This window comes from Cervus elaphus, chromosome 30, assembly GCF_910594005.1.
Source record: "Cervus elaphus chromosome 30, mCerEla1.1, whole genome shotgun sequence".
Lineage (NCBI taxonomy): Eukaryota > Metazoa > Chordata > Mammalia > Artiodactyla > Cervidae > Cervus > Cervus elaphus.
The window spans coordinates 71,913,776-71,936,506 of NC_057844.1; the positions used below are offsets into that span (position 1 = coordinate 71,913,776).

The following is a 22,731-nucleotide window of genomic DNA, read 5'->3' on the forward strand; positions in this document are numbered from 1 at the left end:
TTACTCATGTTTGTTATTCTAAGTTCAGTTCAGTTCAGTCCCAGTCATGTCCAACTCTTTATGACTCCATGGACTGCAGCACGCCAGGCTTCCCTCTCCATCACCAACTCCCAGAGCTTACTCAAACTCATGTCCATTGAGTTGGTGATGCCGTCCAACCATCTCATCCTCTGTCGTCCCCTTCTAAGTTATTTTTATTATTATATTATTGTAAGTTAAATATAACCAATTCTCACAGAACAGCAGACACACAAACTAGAGGCAAACTAGGAAATGACGGTGCAGGTTTGGTGCCCTCTGCCTAGAAGCACATCAAGGGCCTTCAGCGATGGAGGAGACCTACAGTAGAGACACCTCGGAGCAGACTGCTGAAGCGGTTATGCTGGCATGACGTGAAGCCCTGGCACAGGAGGATGGCCTCGCATCAAGCAGTGGGAAGGACACACCTCCCTTCACAGCTTTTCTTCCACGTGGAATCGCCCCTCCTCTCACGTCCTGTCAATATCCCGCCCATCTTTCCAGGCTCAGCCCAAACACACTCTCCCATGAAACCATCCTGGACTCATCTCTTCCTGCTGGGCTCCTAAGGCTCTGTTTACATCTCTGATTTCTTATGAAGGACCATCTTATTCTGCTCCATCATTTGTACACATGCACACGGCTTCTCTCAGCTCCTGGGGGTAAGATCTGTGCACCAAGCTCTTTGCTGGACCCTGATGATGATTATCTCTAATCCTCACAACAAGCTCACAGGAAGTACTGGCCCCATTTCACAGATGAGGTAACTGAGACTGAGTGAGGTCACATCACTGGTCTGAGGATGGTCAGCTGTTAAACAGAAGAGCTGGAATCTGAACAATGTCACGTCAGTTCATAGCCTTCTGCTCTTTCACATCATGCTGCCCAGGTGATGAGTAAAGAGTATATTTGAAATGAAGGCAACACTAACTCAAGACTTGAAGTCTTCTACACCTAGACACAGAAGGATCAACACACTTATTAACCTAAGATTTTCAAGGAAATCTGAAAAGAATATGTCCAAATGTGGGAAAATATTAAAATAGAATTTATCGACTTGATACTTTAAAAAACTAGAATTTATCAATTTGATACCTTTAAATACTTGTTGACTAAATATTTTCAGAAGCCTCCCAGTGGTTAAAGATAACATGTAGACAAATGTTACATACTACATTGCTTATATTATGGTAACAGAATATTGTTATTGTTGATTTATATAATGTACAATGTGTAGAGCACCTATAGAAATATCAAATGAAACAGTGTAAGTTAAATATTCAGATACCTTCTTTCTTACATATCACATTTTATATTTGTAATTTTACCAAAAACTGGCTGAGCTTATAATTAAGAATTAATTTATTTTCAAAATCACTCTAATACCTACAGAGTGCTTGTTATGTCCCTAGCAATCAGGTCTTTAAAATCACAACCACATTTCATCCTCAAAACAACTTCATGAGGTTGATAGCTTTATTATCTCCATTTTATAGATGAAGAAACAGGCTTGTAAGGATCAATTAGCCAAACCACACACCTGATCAACAGAGAAACTGGGACTCAATTCCTGAACCTTCTGATTCATAGACCTTGGAGTTTATGTCATCAACCTGAATCTATGTTGCCAATGTGATTACTTCATGTCTCCCTATTTTGTTACAGAAACACTTTCAGCTCAATGAACTTAAAGGATTACTTCAACTAGATCTGGTATAATACATCTAGTTGTTATTAACAAATGTAATATAAAAAATGTTTGGTTTTTGTTTTATCCTCCAGATTTGGAGGAGGTGGGAATAGGAAGAAAAGTAAGGAGAAATCTTTATTATATTTATATGGATGGATGGATGGGTGGATGGATGGAGAGAAAAAGGTTAGAATAGTAATAATAATAGCCACCATTTACTGAAATCCTGGCTTGTTTGCATTTCACAGGCATGACCTGTAGCCTTTACAATAACCCCACCCCTCCCCCATTTAACAAAAAGGAAACTGAGACAAATACCTGGAGTTACTACCCAGAACGGTTTCTCTCCAAAGGCCAAGCCCTTTCTACTACATGCCATCTCTGTCTACATGCCAGACTAACTCCAGGACGCCACTATTCCCTGTGATTTCCTTATGTCCATCCACTCATACCTGGATTCCAAAAGGAGATAAGCAGAGCCCCTCATAACTTACTAAGTGGTTCCCAGGTGTTGTAAAGTCCTTGCTGACCCCTTACTAATCAGACACATAGATGACATTTCAGAGCAGCAGCAAAATCTCTTGGAAACCCTCTGACCCAATGTCCTCGTTTTGCTGCAGAAACATTAGAAATCCAGGCAGATGACAAGACATGTCCAAAGTGACAGCAGGCAAGTGATCAAGTCAAGGTCAGGGCTCTGCTCTCTGTTACTTCTCTACCCTGACCCTCCCTTCCTGCCAAGAAGGAAATGTGCACGAGGGGTCCTGATTCCATGTCCCAACTACACAGAGAACAGGAGAGCAGTCCCTGTTTATAAACATCACATTGTGTACAGAAGAATCTCTGTGCAGCCCAGTCCTGCAGGGCCCCTTCCCACCAGAGTCTGTGCTGCACAGACACCCCAGGGTGGGTGAAGCCCCAGACACTGTCCATGTTGCTCCCATGAGGCTGCAGCAAAGCATCGGCCCCAGGATCTGAACTTGAGCTGCAAATGTAGAGATGAGGTGTCTCACCTCTCCAGGCCTCAGTTTTATTAACTATAAAACAAAGAAGGGAATATCAAAGCCACTCATAAAGAATGAATAACTCAAAAACATTGTTATGTGTGTGCATGCACATGTGTGAAAGAGAAAAATGATTTGCACATGAACTCTGAATAAATGGGAGCTACTCTTCTCACTGTTCTACAGTTGCTTTTCCTTCTTTACTTATACGGTATCTATACCATTTAATAAATATCTAGCTCATCCCTGCTAATTTGACATCATCTCTGCAAATGTACAACCACCCATGAACAAGAACCCAGAATAAAGAAATAAGCCCATTAAACAAGCAATTCTGTTTGTCCATATCACTGTAAAATGCTACTCACCCAATACAGGGCTTCCCTGGTGGCACTAGTGGTAAAGAACCCACCTGCCAATGTAGGAGATATAAGAGACCCAGGTTCATCCCTGGGTTGGGATGATCCCCTGGAGAAGAGCATGGCAACCCACTCCAGTATTCTTGCCTGCAAAATCCCATGGACAGAGGAGCCTGGTGGGCTATAGTCCATAGGGCTGCAGTCAGACACGACTGAAGTGACTTAGCATGCACACACACCTGATATAACTAACCTATGATGTTCAAGCCATTGTTCGAAGAGAATTACAATTTTCTCAGAAAGCAAGTTTGGAGCCTTCAATACCACACCTTTGAAAATCTGTCCCTGCCTTTTCCTCACAGTACAAAAGAACAGTCAGATGTCCAGACTGAACTGAACAGACCCCAGGGGGAGACCATTAATGTTATCATTCACTGATTTTTACAACCTGAGAAAGTAACATAGTATTTAATATTATTTAAACTTTTCCTTTCTTTTTGCCAAATTGCATTCTCCTATCAGTTTAGTTCTCATTATTTATTCACTAATCTTACTGAAATCCCAATATACAGTTTAAACCTTTCATCTCACCATTTTCTGTGAAACTCAATGCCATTTGTGAAAATAATCTCTCCCGCAGTGAAATGATGCAGTATTAAAAAGAAATTTTAAACCACTCCAGTTTCCTTAAATAATGAATTACAAGTCAAAGATGAAGTGGAGCGAGAAACTCACAGACTGAAAGGGACCAAGGAGGCATCGGTCAAGTGCAGGGGGCAGACCTTGTGTGGATTCCAATAATGGTGAAGATTTCTCAGTGAGATGATCAACAACATGTAAACACAGACCAGCAGGTTGGTGCTACTCAGGAATTTGAGGTATTTTTCGGGTGAAATAAAGTAGTGATTTTTTCCCAAAGCTTTCCTGTCTTTTAGAGAAAACTAATGAAATGTTTACAGATGAACTAATCTGAGGTCTAAGATCTGCTCCACAATACTCTGGGATTGGGGTGGGGCCGGCAGAAGGCAGGGGTAGAGGTGCAGTGAGACTGGCCACCAGCTGATCCTAGCTGAAGCTGGGGAGGGGGGCGGTGGGTGGGGTACATGAGGGTTCATTACACCATGCTCTCTATTTTCGTAAAATTTTGCTAACTTTCCATTTTAAAAAGTTGAAAGTGAATGAAACTTCACAGAAAGAAACAAGCACCCCCTCCAGAAAAGGTATTCTGTGAGTGTCATTATCCCATAAGGATTAAAATGGCAGCATATGTAAATATGCCTGCATATTTACCCAGAAGACCAACATAAATATTAAGCAACATTCAAAAATCCATTTTTTGAAAAAAGATCTTTTAACAACCTGGTAGTTTGAACCACTATCATCATTTGAAATTCAAGTATATGCAACTCAGAAGTCATTACTCACCTCTTCCAAAGCACAAGCCCTTATTACTTTTTCATATCGTTCTTTTTCATATTTCTTCCCAAATAAAATGTTACTCCTCACAGTTCCTGAGAACATCCAGGGCTGCTGAGAAACATACGCGATCCTCCCACGCACGCTGACCTTCCCCTGGCTCGGGGGCAGCTCCCCTAGCACAGCGCTCAACAGTGACGACTGCAACAGACGGGAACACACACATGTGAACAGGTAGCACTCAGGACGGAACACGCCCCGCAGCACAGCCGACCCCACCCTGGTGCTTGATACAAGATAGAACCCTTTCCTTCAGAACAGGATAAAGTACAGCCCTCACAGTTGAGACTGAAAAAAGAAAGAAAATAACACTAATGAAAATTTGTTTTTGAAATGAAAACAATGGCTGAAAAGGAATATATTAATAGCATAAACTATCTACTCTGGCCAAGTATCCCCCAAATTAAATTCTACTCAGCAAAGAATAATTAAGAATGTTAACATCCTTCTCTAGCAGAGCAACACAGGAGGATGTGTATTTCTTGCATCTGATGTTTAGTGCAGTTGCTCCTGCATCTGGGTATCCTTTTCTTGACACTTATTCTTAAAAAACTAGGTGTGATGAATATATCCAAAGATGATTAATTGAAAGAAGTCTGAAGTGAGTTCTGTCTGCAGAGCAAAAGTCCATCATAGAGGAAATCAGTACCCTTTCATGTATACATTCCACATTTTTAAAGATAACTTTTTAAATTTACTTTTAGTTCTTTTATTTTTTCATTTACTTTTTACAATGTCATGTTGGTTTCTGCCATACCACATTTTAATTTTATTTATTTTTGCTTGCACTGGCTCTTCATTGCAGTGCATAGGGGTTTTCTTGTTGAGGAGCACAGGCTCTAGTGGGCAGGCTTCAGCAGTTGCAGCCTGTAGGTTCAGTAGTTGCAGTTCCCAGGCTCTAGAGCACAGGCCCAACAGTTGTGGTGCACAGGCTTAGTTGCTCCCGAACATGTGGAATCTTCCCGGCCCAGGGAAGATTCCTGTGTCTCCTGTGTTGGAAGGCAGAATCTTCCGGGCCCAGTGAAGATTCTTGTGTCTCCTGCATTGGCAGGTGGACTCTTTTATCACTGAACCACCAGGGAAGCCCACATCCCACATTAGATTTCTGTATTTTGTTGTTTCAGACCAAGTGCATGTGCATATTTCCTCCAAATCTTCAACATCACTCAGACGTGGTATATGTGTATCCACACCATCAGAGCTCTCACCACTGGGCTGAAATAATATGTCGGTGTATCTGTCTCACCCCAGTACCTGTTTGCCTCTGAAAAGGAGAAAGTCAGGGACTTGCTCACATCTGTACCTATGTGTCTGGCACGTGGCTGCACATTCACTACATGTGCACTGACAGGATCACGTCAAGTCACAGGAGGAAATGCTCAAAGCTTTCGGTAAGTGTCTTTATGACCTCCAGAATTTCCTGGAAGGGCCACTAAGATAAAAAAGAAGTTCCCATTGTCTCTGTCCATCCTGAACAGCAGTCAAATAGATAATTTCCTTCACTGAGATGTCCAAATTCCCCACAAGCAGCTCCCAACTGTGCCACATGAAGCACCAAGAAGGAAAACACAGTGCTCATTTATCCAGATTTTATTTGAACACAAAACTTTCTTGTAAAATGAATGTTCCATGGAACACACCTAGAGAAATCCTTTTCTAGATATACTCAATTCAAACTGTCACACATAGCTTCAGCTCAACTCTGAGAATTTAACAGGAGCTGCAGCATTGCATCAAGCTGACAAAAGGCATCATAACTTACCTTTCCTGCTCCCACAGGTCCGACCACACCTAACAGTTCACCAGGTCTGACAGTAAAGGAGAGGCCTCGTAGGGTTGGGGTCTCTGATGCCTACAAATTAAAGTTTATAAAAATGTACCTCTTTCAATAAAGTAACACAAACTGTTTTACAAAGTGGAAAAGAAAACAATAGTCAACATAATTAATATGCAAAATATAACCCACATTTTTCTCTTTCCTATTTTAAGATACTCTGTCCTGGAGGCCTCTGATCAAATCTTATCTCTTGAGGCAGCTTTAACTGACTTTATGAAGGTTTATTTATTTATTTATTTATTTTGCTAGATTCCCATATGGAAGAATGTTCCAAGTACTGCACAATTGCACTAATTTCAAATACTAGCAAAGTAACACTCAAAATCCTTCAAGCTAGGCTTCAGCAGTACATGAACTGAAAATTTCCAGATGTACAAGTTGGATTTAGAAAAGGCAGAGGAACCAGAGATCAAATTGCCAGCATCTGTTGGATCATAGAAAAAAAGGTAATTCCAGAAAAACATCTACTTCTGCTTCATTGACTACACTAAAGCCTTTGACTTTGTGGATCACAACAAACTGTGGAAAACTCTTAAGGAGATAGGAACACCAGACCAGGTTACCTGTCACCTGAGAAACTTGTATGTTGCACAAGAAGCAACAGTTAGAAACCAATGTGGAATAACGGACTGGCTCAAAATCGGGAAAGAAGTACGTCAAGACTGTACTGTCACCCTGCTAACTTAACTTATATGCAGACTACATGATACAAAATTCCAGACTAGATCAATCACTACTGGAATCTAGAATTCTGACAGAACTATCAACAACCTCAGATATGCAGATGATACCACTCTAATGAGAGAAAGTGAAGAGGAACTAAAGAGTTTATTGATGAGGGTGAAAGAGGAGAGTGAAAAAGTTGGCTTAAAACTCAACATTCAAAAAACTAAGATCATGGAATCTAGTCCCATCACTTAATGGCAAATAGAAAGGGCAAAGGTGGAAACACTGGCAGATTTTATTTTCCTGGGCTCCAAAATCACTTCAGAAGTGACTGCAGTCATAAAATTCAAAGATGCTTGCTCCTTGAAAGAATACCTATGAAAAACCTATTAAAAAGCAGAGACATTGCTTTGCTAATAAAGGTCCATATCATCAAAGCCATGGATTTTCCAGTAATCATGTAGGGATGTAAGAGTTGGACCATAAAGAAGGCTGAGTGCCAAAGTATTGATGCTTTCAAATTGTGGTGCTGGGAAAGACTCTTGAGAGACCCTTAACTGCAAGGAAATCAAACCAGTAAATCCTAAAGGAAATCAACCCTGAATATACATTGGAAGGACTGATGCTGAAGCTGAAGTTCCAATACTTTGGCCACCTGATGCAAAGAGCCGACTCATTGGAAAAGACCCTAATGCTGGCAAAGATAGAGGGAAGGAGGAGAAGGGGATGACAGTGGATGAGATGGTTGGATGGCATCACTGACTCAATGGACATAAGTCTGAACCAGCTCCAGGAGATGGTGAAGGACATGGAAGCCTGGCATGCTGCAGTCCATGGGGTCTCAAAGAGTTGTTCATGACTTAGGGACTGAACAACAACAATAAAACATGGGGAATGAAGACATTAATTATGGTATCATGGGGCAGAGTGATAAAGCCTCAATTTTATATGTATTACATGCATTTCTTGTCCTGAATAAACAGGGACAACAACAAAACATGGAGCTGTGCTGTTTGTTGGGTGTACAATCCAACTTGAGGAAGATGGACAAAATCTCGGCATGTCAGGTGCAAGTAGATTTACTGCACAATCTATTAAGTTCTAAGGTAAAGAGAGTTAAGTGTGTTTGTGTCTTTACATGTACTAAGTATAAACAAAATTCTCAATAACTGTAAGTGTTCAAAAAAAAGAGTGCCTATATGTGATTAGTAAAATGTCTAAAAGATTAAAAGAACAAGCCCATGATAAAATGGTACAGAATACACCTGCAGTGTGAGAGACCCGGGTTAGATCCCTGGGTTAGGAAGATCCCCTAGAGAAGGGAATGGCAACTCACTCCAGTATTCTTGCCTGGGGACTCCCATGGACAGAGGAACCTGTGGGCTCCTCCACGGGGTCACAAAGTATCAGATATGACTGAAATGACTGACACTTCATATTTCTGGATAAAAAGGTCTGGAAAACATTCTAAATGAAAAGTTTCTCTGGAAATAACTAAACCAATTATGAAACACTTACTTAACAACAATTACTTTGAATCATCAAAAACCTACTCCATATTTTATAGGAATTATAAAAGCTCCCAAGGAGAAGCTAGATTTTAATACATGAGAAATATGTTTTAAGTTTCTCATTATCTGACACCTGTGGTTCCTATTTTATTACTTTCCACTCGGTTATGAGAACAAAACAATGATCCACACTCAGATAATGACCCAGGTCAGTCCGCCACAACCCCTAGAGTCTGTCAGGGCCAGAGTTCATGCCCTGATCAGGCTTCAGGATTGGGCACTACTCAGCCATGACCAGAAGGGGGAAGAACTTGACAGCCCAAGGGTTCTGGGGATCTGCCTCTCCATTATTCAGGATCAGGGGATAATGATTCAACAGGGATCAACAGTTGAGCCCCCACTCTGGGCCACACACAGTTTGAAACCCCTGCCCCATGATTTGAATGTTCCCACATATATTTTAAAGCTTCAAGATTAAGACCAAGTCCCATCATTCCATGAATGAGACCTGGGTCCCTGAGACCTTCCCCCCACCTGCCCACCTGGCTGTCTAGGGGAGCAGGTTACAGAGCTCATGTCTATCTCCTGCCTCCCAACGAGCAGGAGCTTCATTCAGACTCAGCTTCTCTCCAAAACTCCCAATATCTGTGCCCCTCCGACTCCCAAGGGCTGGCTCGCTCTCTCCCTTTCTCTCTCTCTCTCTCTCTCTCATGACCTAAACTGACAGCCCCTAATCACTAATGACCCCGGCAAGGGGCACAGTCCTTCCATAGGCAAGGCCAGGACAACAGAACAGGCTGTTCTGTACTACAATGCGATTTGCACAGAAGTCTGAGAACAGGTTACTAAGATCTTGGAAGAAGAACAAAACAGCTTTTTTGTAATGTTTCGTAGTTTACTACATAAGAAATTTGGTAACAGATCATTCAAAGTATAGAGTCTGCCATTATAATGAAGTTTTAATGGTGATTTTCATATATGTTTCAAGTGTGTTATGATGAAAAATACCAAGCAGGGGGTAAATCTATTGTATTAAAGTAGGAGACACTGTCACAGTCGGTCAGGCACCCTGTATGAGTTTCCGTGTGCAAACAGTATGGGGGATGTGATTTTATATATTTGAGAACATACTACTATTTTGTTGGTGGGTATTTGTGCTTAATCACTTAGTAGTGTCCAACTCTTTGTGACCACATGGACCATAGCCTGCCAGCCTCCTCTGTTTCTCAGGGATTTCCCAGGTAAGATTATTGGAGTCAGTTGCCATTTCCTTCTCCAGAGGATATTCCTGACCCAGAGATGGAACCCAGGTACCCTGCATTGCAGGCAGATTCTTTACCTTCTGAGCCACCAAAGAAGCCTGATGGTGGGGATAGCAGGTGATGAATCATAAGCAGGTGAACATGACGCAGATGGCACAACAGAGTCACAGGCATGAAAGGCAGGATGAGTCTACAGAGTCTGGACACTTGCCCTGTGGTCCCCACTCTGACAGCTGCTGGGCCAGGAGCCTGCTCTGGATACAGACCCTCTGATGCAGGCACCTCCTCCTCAAGTCCCTCCAGCCCTGAGGGTGGGAGCAGCTTCTTACTATCATTAATCCCTGCATTGCCTTACTCACCACAATTTTGCCCTTTTGGCTCTTTCATCTCCTATGTAACTAATTTGCTGCACGGAACTCCCTCTCCCATGTCGTGGGTTCTATTTTCCTGACTAATCCACACTGATCCACGAGGATGTGCACAGAGGACCAGGGAACCAGTGAGAACGTTTCAGTCATTGGTTAAAGGGGTGCTTGGAGCAAGATATTTTGAGACTTCTTGAGATCAGTCTCTGTTGTTTTTCCTATTTGTCGGAACTTCATAAATAAACCAAGTATTGGAAAATTGCCAATTTTCCATGTCAACTTGCCACACAGTGGCTAAGTCCCTTTAGCTGGGAATCTCTGCTGCTCACGATGCCCACCTGCTGTCTTCTCCTGCCCCCGGCTGCCACCAAAGTAGCCAGAACCATCCAGAATCTCAGGGTGGGGGAGACCCCACCCTATCCCACAGCCAAGATCCAAATCATGGCCTCCTTCAGTGTACAGTAAGAACATCAGGGCAAAAAACGTACACTGATTCCTCAAAGCCTCTGGTCTATAGCAACTGGTTATGTATTTGTTAGTTAACCCACTCAGTACTACAGCATTCTGTCTACTTTATCATCATAAGTAACCCGAAAGGATATTGCCATGTTTAAAAACAGTTAAACCACTGATGCCCAAAATATTAGATCTGGGTTTTCAAGAAAAGATGTATATACGCTGTGTATCTTTTGTTTAAGGTGATACTATTGTATAGAGCAGGGATTTACATTTGATATTTTGTAATAAAACATACATAATGGAAAATAAACTAAAATTTAGAAAAGAAGAATGTTATGTACTTTCAATTCAACATGTGCTAATACTTTGAAAGCTCTCTTGAAAATGAGATAGACAGCAACATGTCAAATGCCTCATGCTGACTTTATACTTAATTTCCATTCATTGCAAACTTTATTCCTGATTCTGAGAATTTTCATAACATATTTTCAGTAAATGGGCAAGTCACACTTAACAGTATGTGTAAAATCTCAAAATTCTCTGATAAATCTATGTCACAGTTGTCTTTTAGCAGTCACGATTCTGAAATGGAGAGTCTCTTACCTTTTCCCAAAAAGCTGTTAAATCTTGCACGTCCACTATCATTTCACCATCTGATGGCAGCTGAGGGTAACACTGTGACATCTCATCAAGTGACAGAAAGTTCTATAGAAAAAGGAAAGACTTAGATTATTTATACTGCAATAACAAAGCACAAACAAAACAACTGCTTCTCTGGCATTAAAAAAAAAAAGTTTTATACATGTCATTTATACTTACCTATCATTTTACAACTGTATTTTATTAAGTCTTGCTTCACATAAGAAACACTATATAACATATATTACATATTATTATTATAGTATATGGTACGTATAAGTATATAATATAGTATAACATATATATAATATAGTATATACATACATATATATAGTACGTGTGTGTGTGTGTGTATAAAACAGATAAATAAAGAGTTCCTGGCCATGCAGCTATCTTTTCTACTTTCTCAACAAGTGTACTGGTTCCTCTCTAAGAAGAAAACATGGTTTCAAACTCCAATACATTTAGAACCTGGACATTTCTACAGTTTTACTTTTGTGTCACCAACAATAAACAGGTGAGCTGGTAGGAAATTTTTCATAAACATTAACTGAATCCCACCATGTGCCAAGCACCATGTGACACTGCTAGAACACAGAGAGGAAGGCCCTTCCCAGGCCGTCAGGAAGCAGGTGGCACAGGACAGGCTGGGAACACAAGACCAATGACAGAGACTCTGAATGCAAACCCTGTACACTCTGCTTTCCCCCTCGTGTGTGTCAAATCCATATCACTGCTTATCATTAACTATCACTTAAAGTCATCATTCTAAAAAGAAAATGCTCTTAAGTTTCTACATCTTAAAAAATATTTTACCAGCATCTATTCAGATTTACTGCTCTTCTCCTTAGTCAATGCCCTCTCTCCTCCACAGCAGGAATGGCCACACTTCCCATTTCTTGTTATCTTCTACACCACTTAGCAGCTAATCAGTGCAATTTAGCTAAATAAGACAAAGTCCTATGAACTGCTACAAAGCTGAAACCCATATAACAAAACTCTCTCTTGTCTTGCAAATGCTAGACATAATTCAAAGAGGAAAGCTAGAGTGGTAGAGAAATTGAACAAACAATTTATACCACTCCCATTTCCCCAAGGTCCCCAAAACTGTGAGCATGAGGCAGAGACTGCTGGCTGACCTCAAAATCTTCTCTCTTTCTTCTGAGGTAACAAACCCTAGATTTTAGCTGCATGTGGCAGCCTGGAAGGAGGCCCTCTCTCTCCAGACTCCCAATCAGATAGGTACATCCATGTGACTAAATACAGGTTAGTGGAATGTGACAGCAACCAGGACCTTCTTCCACCCCACGGCCTGGGCCTTGGAGGCTGCCAGCGGGGTCAAGGTCACATGCAGTGGAATAATAAGAAATAAAGAACAGAAAGAGAAATTAAGGAAACAATCCTATTCACCATTGCGACAAAAAGAATAAAATACTTAGGAATAAATCTACCTAAAGAAACAAAAGATCTATATATAGAAAACTATAAAACACTGATGAAAGAAATCAAAGGTGACACAAATAGAGGGAGAAATATACCATGTCCATGGATTGGAAGAATCAATATAGTGAAAATGAGTATATGACCCAAAGTGATCTATAGATTCTATGCAATCCCTATCAAGCTACCAATGGTATTTTTCACAGAACTAGAACAAATAATTTCACAATTTATATGGAAATACAAAATAACCTTGAATAGCCAAAGCAATCTTGAGAAAGAAGAATGGAACTGGAGGAATCAACCTGCCTGACTTCAGACTATAGTACAAAGCTAAGTCATCAAGACAGTATGATACGAGCACAAAGACAGAAATATATATCAATGCAACAAAATAGAAAGCCCAGAGATAAATCCCCACACCTTTGGACACCTAATCTTTGACAAAGGAGGCAGAAATATACAATGGACAAAAGACAATCTCTTTAACAAGTGGTGCTGGGAAAACTGGCCAGCGTCCTGTAAAAGAATGAAACTAGAACACTTTCTAACACCATACACAAAAATAAACTCAAAATGGGTTAAAGATCTAAATGTAAGATCAGAAACTATAAAACTCCTAGAGGAAAACATAGCCAAAACACTCTCTGACATAAATCACAGCAAGATCCTCTATGACCCACCTCCCTGAGTAATGGAAATAAAAGCAAAAGTAAACAAATGGGATCTAATTAAACTTAAAAGCTTTTGCACAATGAAGGAAACTGTAAGCAAGATGAAAAGACAGCCCTCAGAATGGGAGAAAATAATTGCAAATGAAGCAACTGATGAAGAATTAATCTCAAAAATACACAAGTAGCTCATGCTGCTCATTACCGGAAAAGTAAATGACCCAATCAAAAAATGGGCCAAATAACTAAACAAACATTTCTCCAAATAAGATAAACAGATGGCTTACAAACACATGAAAAGATGCTCAACATCACTTATTATCAGAGAAATGCAAATCAAAACCACAATGAGGTACCATCTCATGCTGGTCAGAATGGCTGCTATCAAAAAGTCTACAAACAATAACTGCCGGAAAGGGTGCAGAGAAAAGGGAACCCTCTTACACTGTTGGTGGGAATGCAAACTAGTACAGCCACTATGGATAAGAGTGTGGAGACTCCTTAAAAAACATGACACAGAACTACCATACTACCCAGCAATCCCACTGCTGGGCATACACACCGAGGAAACCAGAATTGAAAGAGACATGCATACCCCAGTGTTCATTGCAGTGCCGTTTACAATAGCCAGGACATGGAAGCAACCTAGATGTCCACTGACAGATGAATGGATAAGAAAGTTGTGGTACATATACACAATGGAATATTACTCAGCTATTAAAAAATGCATTTGAATCAGTTCTAATGAGGTGGATGAAATATAGCCTATTATACAGAGTGCTAAGATGCTCATGTTTGTGAATATTTCTCCCCTAGAAAAGAATGTCTCTGAGTCCCTCAACTCCCTATGGTTTGCCTCCAAGATGCGGTCACTACTAGCCCCATCCCCATCAGGCTTCCTGCTAATTGTAGGCTTCTCCACCCCGACCCTGCTGTCCTTCAGGCCAGTGGGCACATTCATCCAGAGAGGATATACATTTGCCAGGCATTTAACTATTGACTTTTGGGGGGCTTTAATTAAGTTTTTAAAACTAAATAGTTGAAAGGTCAAACCTATGTAGAAAGCTGTATACAAGTGAGATTTAACCACCTCCCCATCCACTTCATTCTCCCCACCTTTCCTAGTAGTCATTTTCATCATTTATCCTTTTACTTCTCCTCTCAATGTTTCTTTTTGCAAATACAAGCAATATGCATGGGATTTCCCTCTTTCTTACATAAGACATCTCTTGCCCTCTCTCTCATATATTATATGTTGTCCTGCATTCTTTTTTTTTTTTTTTTTAATTAACAAGACAGCCTTAAGGAAGGGGTGGTGGCCAGGAGAGTGGGGGCTAAAGAAAAAAAAAACAGACAGCCCCAGGATGACTCCCCACCAGCAGACAGAGATCATCCCATTATTTTTACATTTGCCTAGGACTCCACTGTATAAATGCACCAAAGTTTATCCACCAGTTCCCTCTACTGGACACTTGGATTCTTTCTACCTTTTTACTATTACAAACAAGCCTATGTTGACTAAACTTCTACATATCATTTTATATTTGCTTGGTTACATCTAACTATACATAGAGAGATCCTCTGAAATGGGATTCCTGGATCAAAGACATACAGGTTTTTCAGGTTATTCCAAATAGATAGTGTGAATGTAGGCTCCAGTCCCCACAAGGGTCAGCTGTGTCCATGCTATGAATTCTTTAAGAAACATAAGCTTCCTCTACAAGAGTTAAACCAGGAAGTTTCTTGATAGACTGCCTTGGAGGGTAATGTGTTCCTCTGATAACTCATTTTCCCGAGGATAAAGCTTTGCGAAGCTTTCTGGCTTTAATCAGGGCCTCAGATCGCACGTGCTCCTTTGTGCCCTTGCTGCCATGAAGTCATCAGCCACCTTAGAGCCCTGCTGTGGTCTTCTGCTTTAATCAGGATTTCCCTTGCTATCTTACAAGTTCAGTTAAAGTTCTACCAACATCATTAATGCCCAACAACATGAACTCTTTGATATCCTCTAATACCCAGTTTAGAGGGTATAGTGGCTTTCCCAGTGGCTCAAAGAGTAAAGAATCTGCCTGCAATGCAGAAGACCTGGGTTTGATTTCTTGGTTGGAAAGATCCCCTGGAGAAGGAAATGGCAACCTACTCCAGTATTCTTGCCTGGAGAATCCCATGGACAGAGGAGCCTGGCAGGTTACAGTCCATGGGGTTGCAAAGAGTTGGACATGACTAAGCAACTAACACACACAGACATACGGAGTGAAGTAAGTCAGAAAGAGAGACACCAATACAGTATATTTACACATATATATGGAATTAAGAAAGATGATAACAATGACCTTATATATGAGACGTCAAAAGAGACACAGATTTAAAGAACAGACTTTTAGACTCTGTGGGAGAAGGCAAGGGTGGGATGATTTGAGAGAATAGCATTGAAACATGTATATTACCATATGTGAAATAGATGACCAGTCCAAGTTCAGTGCATGAAACAAGGCACTCAAAGCCGGTGCACTGGGACAACCCAGAGGGATGGGGTGGGGAGGGAGGTGGGAGGGGGTTCGGGATGGGGGACACGTGTACACCCATGGCTGATTCATGTCAATGTATGGCAAAAACAACCACAATATTGTAAAGTAATTAGCCTCCAATTAAAATAAATAATTTTTTTTAAAAGAAAGAGTGAGTCTGGGTCGCTAACACCACGGAGGATCACACTAACCATAGAACTTATTATGAGATGAATTGGATCCCCACAAAAAAGATACACTGCAGTCCTAACACAAGTTACCTCAAAATATGATTTTATTTGGATATTTAGTTGCTATAAATGTAATCAATTAAAGTGAGATCACAGTGGACTAGGGTGGGCCCTGAATCCAATATGATTGGTGCCCTTATGAGAGATGCAGAGACTGATATACACCCAAAAAACAGTTACCTGATGATGGAGACAGAGGCTGGAGTGATGGCAGTTACAAGTGAAGGAATGCCAAGATTTGCCTAAAACCACTCAAAGCTAACAGAGGCAAGAAATTATGCTCCCTTATCAGATTCAGAGGGATCCTGACCCTGCTGACACCTTGATCTCAGACTTCTATCCTCCAGGGTTATGAAATAACGCATTCTTGCAGTTTTAAGCCACCTGGTTTGTGGTACTTTCTAACAGCAGTGCCAGGAAACCCACTCAGAGCCTCACAAGGATTCTTGCATGAGAGAAAAACAAATGTTCCCTGTAAGCAGATTTAACATGAGTACCTCTGGGATGCACAGGCAAACTGAATCCTTACCAATAAGTGGGGAAACTGAAACAAGCATCTGAGGATATTTTAGAAAGAAAACAACACATAAATAGTAACCTATTACCTTATACATCTTGACATCCCATCTATCATGCCTCAGAGTCATAAATGTGATTGCAAACTTCTACTTCAAAAGAAGAACTGGTAAAACCTTAATGTGAAAACCATTGTGCAGAAAAAGAAAGACACGATCCTTACATTTCTGTCAAATGTCAGCTGGTGGAAGATGCGATTCATTCATTCCTTCCTCCTCTCATCCAAGCTCATTGAGAACCTAACACAAGGCTCCTACCCTCCCTGAGAGAGTGGAGACTCCTACCCTCCCTGAACCCATGTCCACCAGGAGGCAGAATGGATGGACGGTGGTCTGAGGACATGTTTGCAGACTTTGAACCACCACAGCCTGAGTTCTCTCTCTGCACCACCGCTCCCATGATCAGCCAGGTACCAGCTCTCACCTGTTCTGACACAATTCACATCTCTCCTAATTCTCTTTTCCTCTTGAAACAACATAATTTCAGAATCTTACTCACTATTAGCTATTTCAATAATGCAACTTTTCTTTTTCTGGTTCCTTCCCCAGTCCTCCCCAACATCACTGACTCTATCCCAAGACAACTCCCTCCTGTTCTCCTTACAGCCCCTCAGAGAGTGTCCACAAACTTAACACCCTCCCCCCACCTAAAGTGACCCACCAGCACCTAAGTCCACACTCCCCAGGCGGCCTCTGCCTGGGCACCCTGATTACTGACCCCACACACCCTTCTGGGTCCATCTCAAATACTAACCATACTGAAACAAGCTCAGGATATCCCTAGCTGGCACTGCCCTCCCTACCTCTGAATCCCTGGAGTAATACTAAGTCACACAGAGGGGAGACACTACATCATCCGTGTGCTTTACAGTCCCAACTACAGTTAATACCAAGCCTCGCACTGTCAGCCCATAGTGGGCATCAGCTAAAGGAAGGAACACACTACACAGTTATTCAAACCAGCCAACTACTGACTGCGTGACTACAGTCTTACATAGTCTACGCTAATACAGCAACAAGCAACAGGTGATGAGACAGGCTGGGACCTGGGACCCTGTGAGGGAGCACTTGCACCTGGACAAATGTCTCCTTCAGCAACAAAATACAAAGAAATCATAAGGGACTAAATATAACTGCATGCATGTAAAGGTGATCACGAACAGTAAGATATGAAAACACCAGAAGCCAACCGCCATTTCCGAGCTTCTGGGAGCAAAGAAGGGAACTGCGTAGGATCTTGGCACATGGCACCTACAAGGCGGTGGGCAGACCACATAAGTCACCCCTGTGGCTCAAACACCCAAACCTCCCCCACCCTCACCACACTTAAGGAACTAGCCCGCCCTTTTGAGTCAACAGGGGGCATTAGTTTCTTGCTTTTATACTTTGTGATGCAGCACACGCCTCAAAAACCTTGCTTGAATTTATCATCTGGCCTATTATCAACTTCTATTGATTAAAAAGACCAAGGGTTCTGGAGAGTAATGTATATGTTATATATCTGGTCTGCTGCTGCTGCTGCTGCTAAGTCACTTCAGTCATGTCCGACTCTGTGCAACCCCATAGACAGCAGCCCACCAGGCTCCCTGGTCCCTGGGATTCTCCAGGCAAGAACACTGGAGTGGGTTGCCATTTCCTTCTTCAATGCATGAAAGTGAAAAGTGAAAGTGAATTTGCTCAGTCGTGTCCGACTCTTAGCGACCCCATGGACTTCAGCCCACCAGGCTCCTCCATCCATGGGATTTTCCAGGCAAGAGTACTGGAGTGGGGTGCCATTGCCTTCTCCAATATCTGGTCTAGACAGAATCAAATACAGTTTCAGCTTAAGCATGTAACCAGGACATCAATACTCAGTCTGCATATACTAGAATAGAAATTCCTCACTTTCAAACACAAAAGAAAGAAAAGGAAAATTATGCCCTAAGTGAAGAGTTAAATTTATTAAGCACTTGTCCACAGATAATAGCTCTGAGCAGGATGGATGTCACAGTCTTCAAAGGGTTAAATGAGACTCCATTCAATACACGATCAGCTCATAAAGGCACCAGAAATGCTAACTGGATTTTTCTCCAGTAGGAAAGTATCAAGGCCAGAAAGGCAGCCAAAGAGACTGATTTCTCAGTGGCTGGTAATGCAAAGCCTAAAGCTGCTTTGTGAACAATATCATCTCAGAGACACATCTGATTGGATGTAAAACTCACTGAAGACGTTTAGTGCTTTGAACTTAAGATCTTTTGCAATCCTACTGGAGTAATCCAGTGCCAAGACCATGGGTACCCCTTCCTCAATTAGAGAAAAACAGAGAGACTTCTTGGGCTTATGAGGTCATAATAAATCATTCATTTTCATGGAGTCAATTTAATCTTCATTTTAAACAGAAATACTTGAGCACCTACTGTGTATCAGGCCCTTGTCTTCATGATAAAAATTATTTACCCCTGACTATTTAGGGACAGTTAGTTTAAAAAAGGAGACAATAGGTATGGTGGGAATCACACGTTTGAAAGGAAGAGGGCAGCTAGAGACAGGCTTACACACTAAAATAAGAACAAAAAAGCAGAGATCAGAAATCAATGAGAAAACATCTGTGTAGGAAAGTATCCATTTTTAAACACAGAGAACTAAGTGAATCTGAGGCCACTCTTCCTGCCCAGAGAACAGGACTTCTCAGCAAGTTCCTCCCCTCCCGGCCCAGAGAGGAATCCTCGTCACCCCAGGACTGTGCACAGTCACTGCCTGGTCATTCCAGTCAGCAGAGCAGATGCATCTGTTCACTTCTCCTGCTTTTAGACATTTCAATCATCCCACAGCCATCATTGCAGGTCAAGAGCATGTGTTGCTGTTATTTATACTACCAGCTCTAAACAAGCATGGATCTTCTGATACTTTTAATGCACTTTATCTAAAAAATACAGACATTTTGGAAAGACTGCCAGCTTGGCACTGAAAGAGTTAAATCTCACCTAACTGGCACACAGTGACACCACGTAAAAGGAGGCATTTTAGGTAAAATCTGTCTATAACATTTAAAAGTTATTTTTCACTAAACCTTGATTCTTTGGATGCTGACGATGGCCTCTGACACCTTCTCGACGGCCATGGGGAAGTAGAGGGTGCTAGAAAATCGCAGAGCTTCAAACAGCATCACCACCATGAACACTTGGCTGCCTGTGATCAGGCTGTCAAGGAGCTCATTGCTGATGAAGGTGACAAAAATCATGATTTTGCTCACAGTGAAAAATGATGCCAAATTCATGCCCCTAAGGTAGGAAGTTCTCAGAATCTTGGAAATTTCCTTCCTGGAAAAGAAAGTAGGACTTAAGTTTTATAAGAAGTATCAACATACAAGACATGGATTCAGTGCCCCATGTGAGTTGCCCCACAAAGGTGCAAAGTCAGAGGTAACAAGGTGGGGTCAGAGAAATGCTCATCAGATATTTAAATGAAAGATGGAGAAACATCCTACAAACATGAAGCAAAACAAAAGGAACAGTATTTTCGTAGCTACGTTTGAAATGAATAATAGTGACTCATAAACTTTCCTGGTGGTAAAGAATTCACCTGCAATGCAGGAGACATGGTTTCAATTTCTGGGTTAGGAACATCCCTTGGAGGAGGAACTGGCAACCCACTCCAGTATTCTTGCCTGAGAAAGCCCATTGACAGAGGAGCTTGGCAGGCTACATATAGTCCATGGGGTCACAAAGAGTGGGACATGACTGAGTGACTAAGCATGATGACAATGAAGAATAGTGATTCATACAGTTTGGCTCAACACAGGTACACCCAATTTCTATAATTCCCCCCCCATATGTGCTCCATCAACATAAGTTACAATTTTAGTTTGAATGTCATAGTTTCAAATGCTATTTTAAAAGCATTGCTTATTGAGATTTAAGGTATTAAGAAGTATTTAGAATTTCATTTCTATATAAGTAAGAAGCATATATATCTTTTCCTTTGTGAATGTTGCTCAGTCATGTCCAACTCTTTGCAACCCCATGGACTATACAGTCCATGGATTCTCCAGGTCAGAATACTGGAGAGGGTATCTGTTCCCTTCTCCATGGGATCTTCCCAACCCAGGGATTGAACCCAGGTCTCCCACATTGAAGGTGAATTATTTACTAGCTGAGCCACCAGGTAAAGCCTTTTTTCCTCTGAGAAGATGGTAAATGGAAAAGCAGGTTAAATGACATCTCCACTACTCTACTTAACCCTCCTGCAACATGTGGGGGATGCAGTGAATAGTAAGTATTTAAGTTCACGTTAATGTGAAAGTGAACTTAAATACTTATTTGGTAAGACATCTAAAGCATTCAGTAGAATGGGAAATAAAGCATGAAAATATGGAATGATACACACACACACACATATATATATATATATGTAAACTTACCTTCTCAATCTGGTAATAAGGTCTATAAATGACTTTTCCCAAGCATTCATTTTTATTGTTCTGATGCCAGTTATGACTTCACTCATGGTCCTGATCCTGTCATCTGTGAGAGCAGCGGTCTTACTCCTAAGGGGACAGACGTGAGAGATGAGCCTTAGTGACACACAGCCCAACTTTCCTCAGCACCAGCAGCAGGAGTGGGCACAGGGTGAGTAGCTAGGAATCAAATTATTCTCTACAGTCCTTTTGCACTTAGGAAACAGGCAGGTCCTACTCAAAGTACAAACCGAGAAAATGGTTTCAATTAGGAAGTAAACCAACCATTCAGGGCATTTTAAGAAGTAACTTGGAGAACTTGCAGCATCAGCTAAGGAAGACATAAAATGAGTCAGATACAAACTGTTTGCTCAAGCAGGTCACAGACAGGTAGGGAAGGCAGGAAGGCACCCGAATCTACACAGCACCGAAGACAGTGGCTGTGCTGTAATAAAATAGGAGTGAAGTTCTGGGGAGCAGAAAAGATGAGGCTGTTAATTCCAACAGGAAAGGAGAACAAGAAGCGCTTCAGAGACCTGGTAGCACTGGAACAGGGCCTCGAAGGACAGGGAGCATCTCCACAGCAAAGAGGAAAGGGAATTCCAAGTAGAGAAAGACACCAAGCACAGACCTGCACACACACAACACACACAAGAGCTCAGTGAGCTTCAAATAGAACAACATCCCCATCACCTGACAACCACCCACCTCCAACCCGCTGGGACCTGCTTCAGGTCTAACTCATCACCAGAAGGCTCTTCACCACCAGCCACTTTTCTACCACATGTGCTGCTGTGAATGTGGGACTTCATAAAGATATAAGGAAGATCAGCCTGGCCCTTGGGGTGCTTATAAATTAATGGCAACATGAACATAATACCTGAAAAGGTTCCAACAGAAGCATAACAAAAACACAGGCAGTGAGAAATGGGCCTACAAGATTATTACATTTTAACAATAATTAAATAACTTGGACATGGGTAAATTCTGTTAAAGGACACTCTACTTATTCATATACAGTGCCAAGAAGAGCCACTGAATGCCTTCACTGCTCCTGTTTCAAGATAGGCCTTCAGCATAAGGCTGGAGCCTCCAATGGCTAAGCCTGAAGGGTTTACAACCCACACAAAGAAGAGACCAGAGAAGGCATTTGTCTTGTTTTTCAACAAAAGCATCAAGCAGACTGTGGATGTTACCAACTACATATTATCAATTTTTAAAAGAAGTGTTTCTCTTACCGGAGTGATGAAAACAACTTCCCGAAACAGCTTTGCAAAAGCAGAAGAATAACGAGAACCGCCATCCCAGCAAGACATGATATTCCTATTTCCATCCACAGCAGGGCGGTCACTGTGATAGCCTGCAGTGGTCCAACCCACAGATAGTGCAAGAATATCGTTACCTTAAGAGAGAAAGACAAAGCCTTCTTGGGATGGTATAAAAACAAAACTGCAAGGATACAGTGTAGAAACACTTTGCTCTGAAGGAATAGCCAGGAATTTAAACAGAAATTATCTCAGCAGGTTTTAAACGTGTTGAAGCAGAAAACCAGTGTCCACCCCAGATGAT

The 22,731-nt window shown here is 41.5% G+C and overlaps 1 protein-coding gene across 7 annotated transcripts in view; it reads right to left on the reverse strand.

The window, feature by feature from the left end:
* Positions 1-22,731, reverse strand: part of LOC122686751 (ATP-binding cassette sub-family C member 4-like) — a 2,082,459-nt gene that overhangs the window by 1,877,429 nt on the left and 182,299 nt on the right. The window contains exons 6-11 of one of the 7 annotated variants that reach the window (XM_043891994.1): positions 22,401-22,564; positions 21,127-21,252; positions 19,777-20,026; positions 11,251-11,352; positions 6,310-6,399; positions 4,497-4,688 (exon numbers count right to left, since the gene is read on the reverse strand). The exons of 5 other annotated variants lie outside the window; for them this stretch is intronic. In XM_043891994.1, the coding sequence (XP_043747929.1) occupies positions 4,497-4,688; positions 6,310-6,399; positions 11,251-11,352; positions 19,777-20,026; positions 21,127-21,252; positions 22,401-22,564 (924 nt within the window). The remainder of the gene's footprint in view (positions 1-4,496; positions 4,689-6,309; positions 6,400-11,250; positions 11,353-19,776; positions 20,027-21,126; positions 21,253-22,400; positions 22,565-22,731) is intronic. One more of the 7 variants, XM_043891985.1, reaches the window with a different exon arrangement.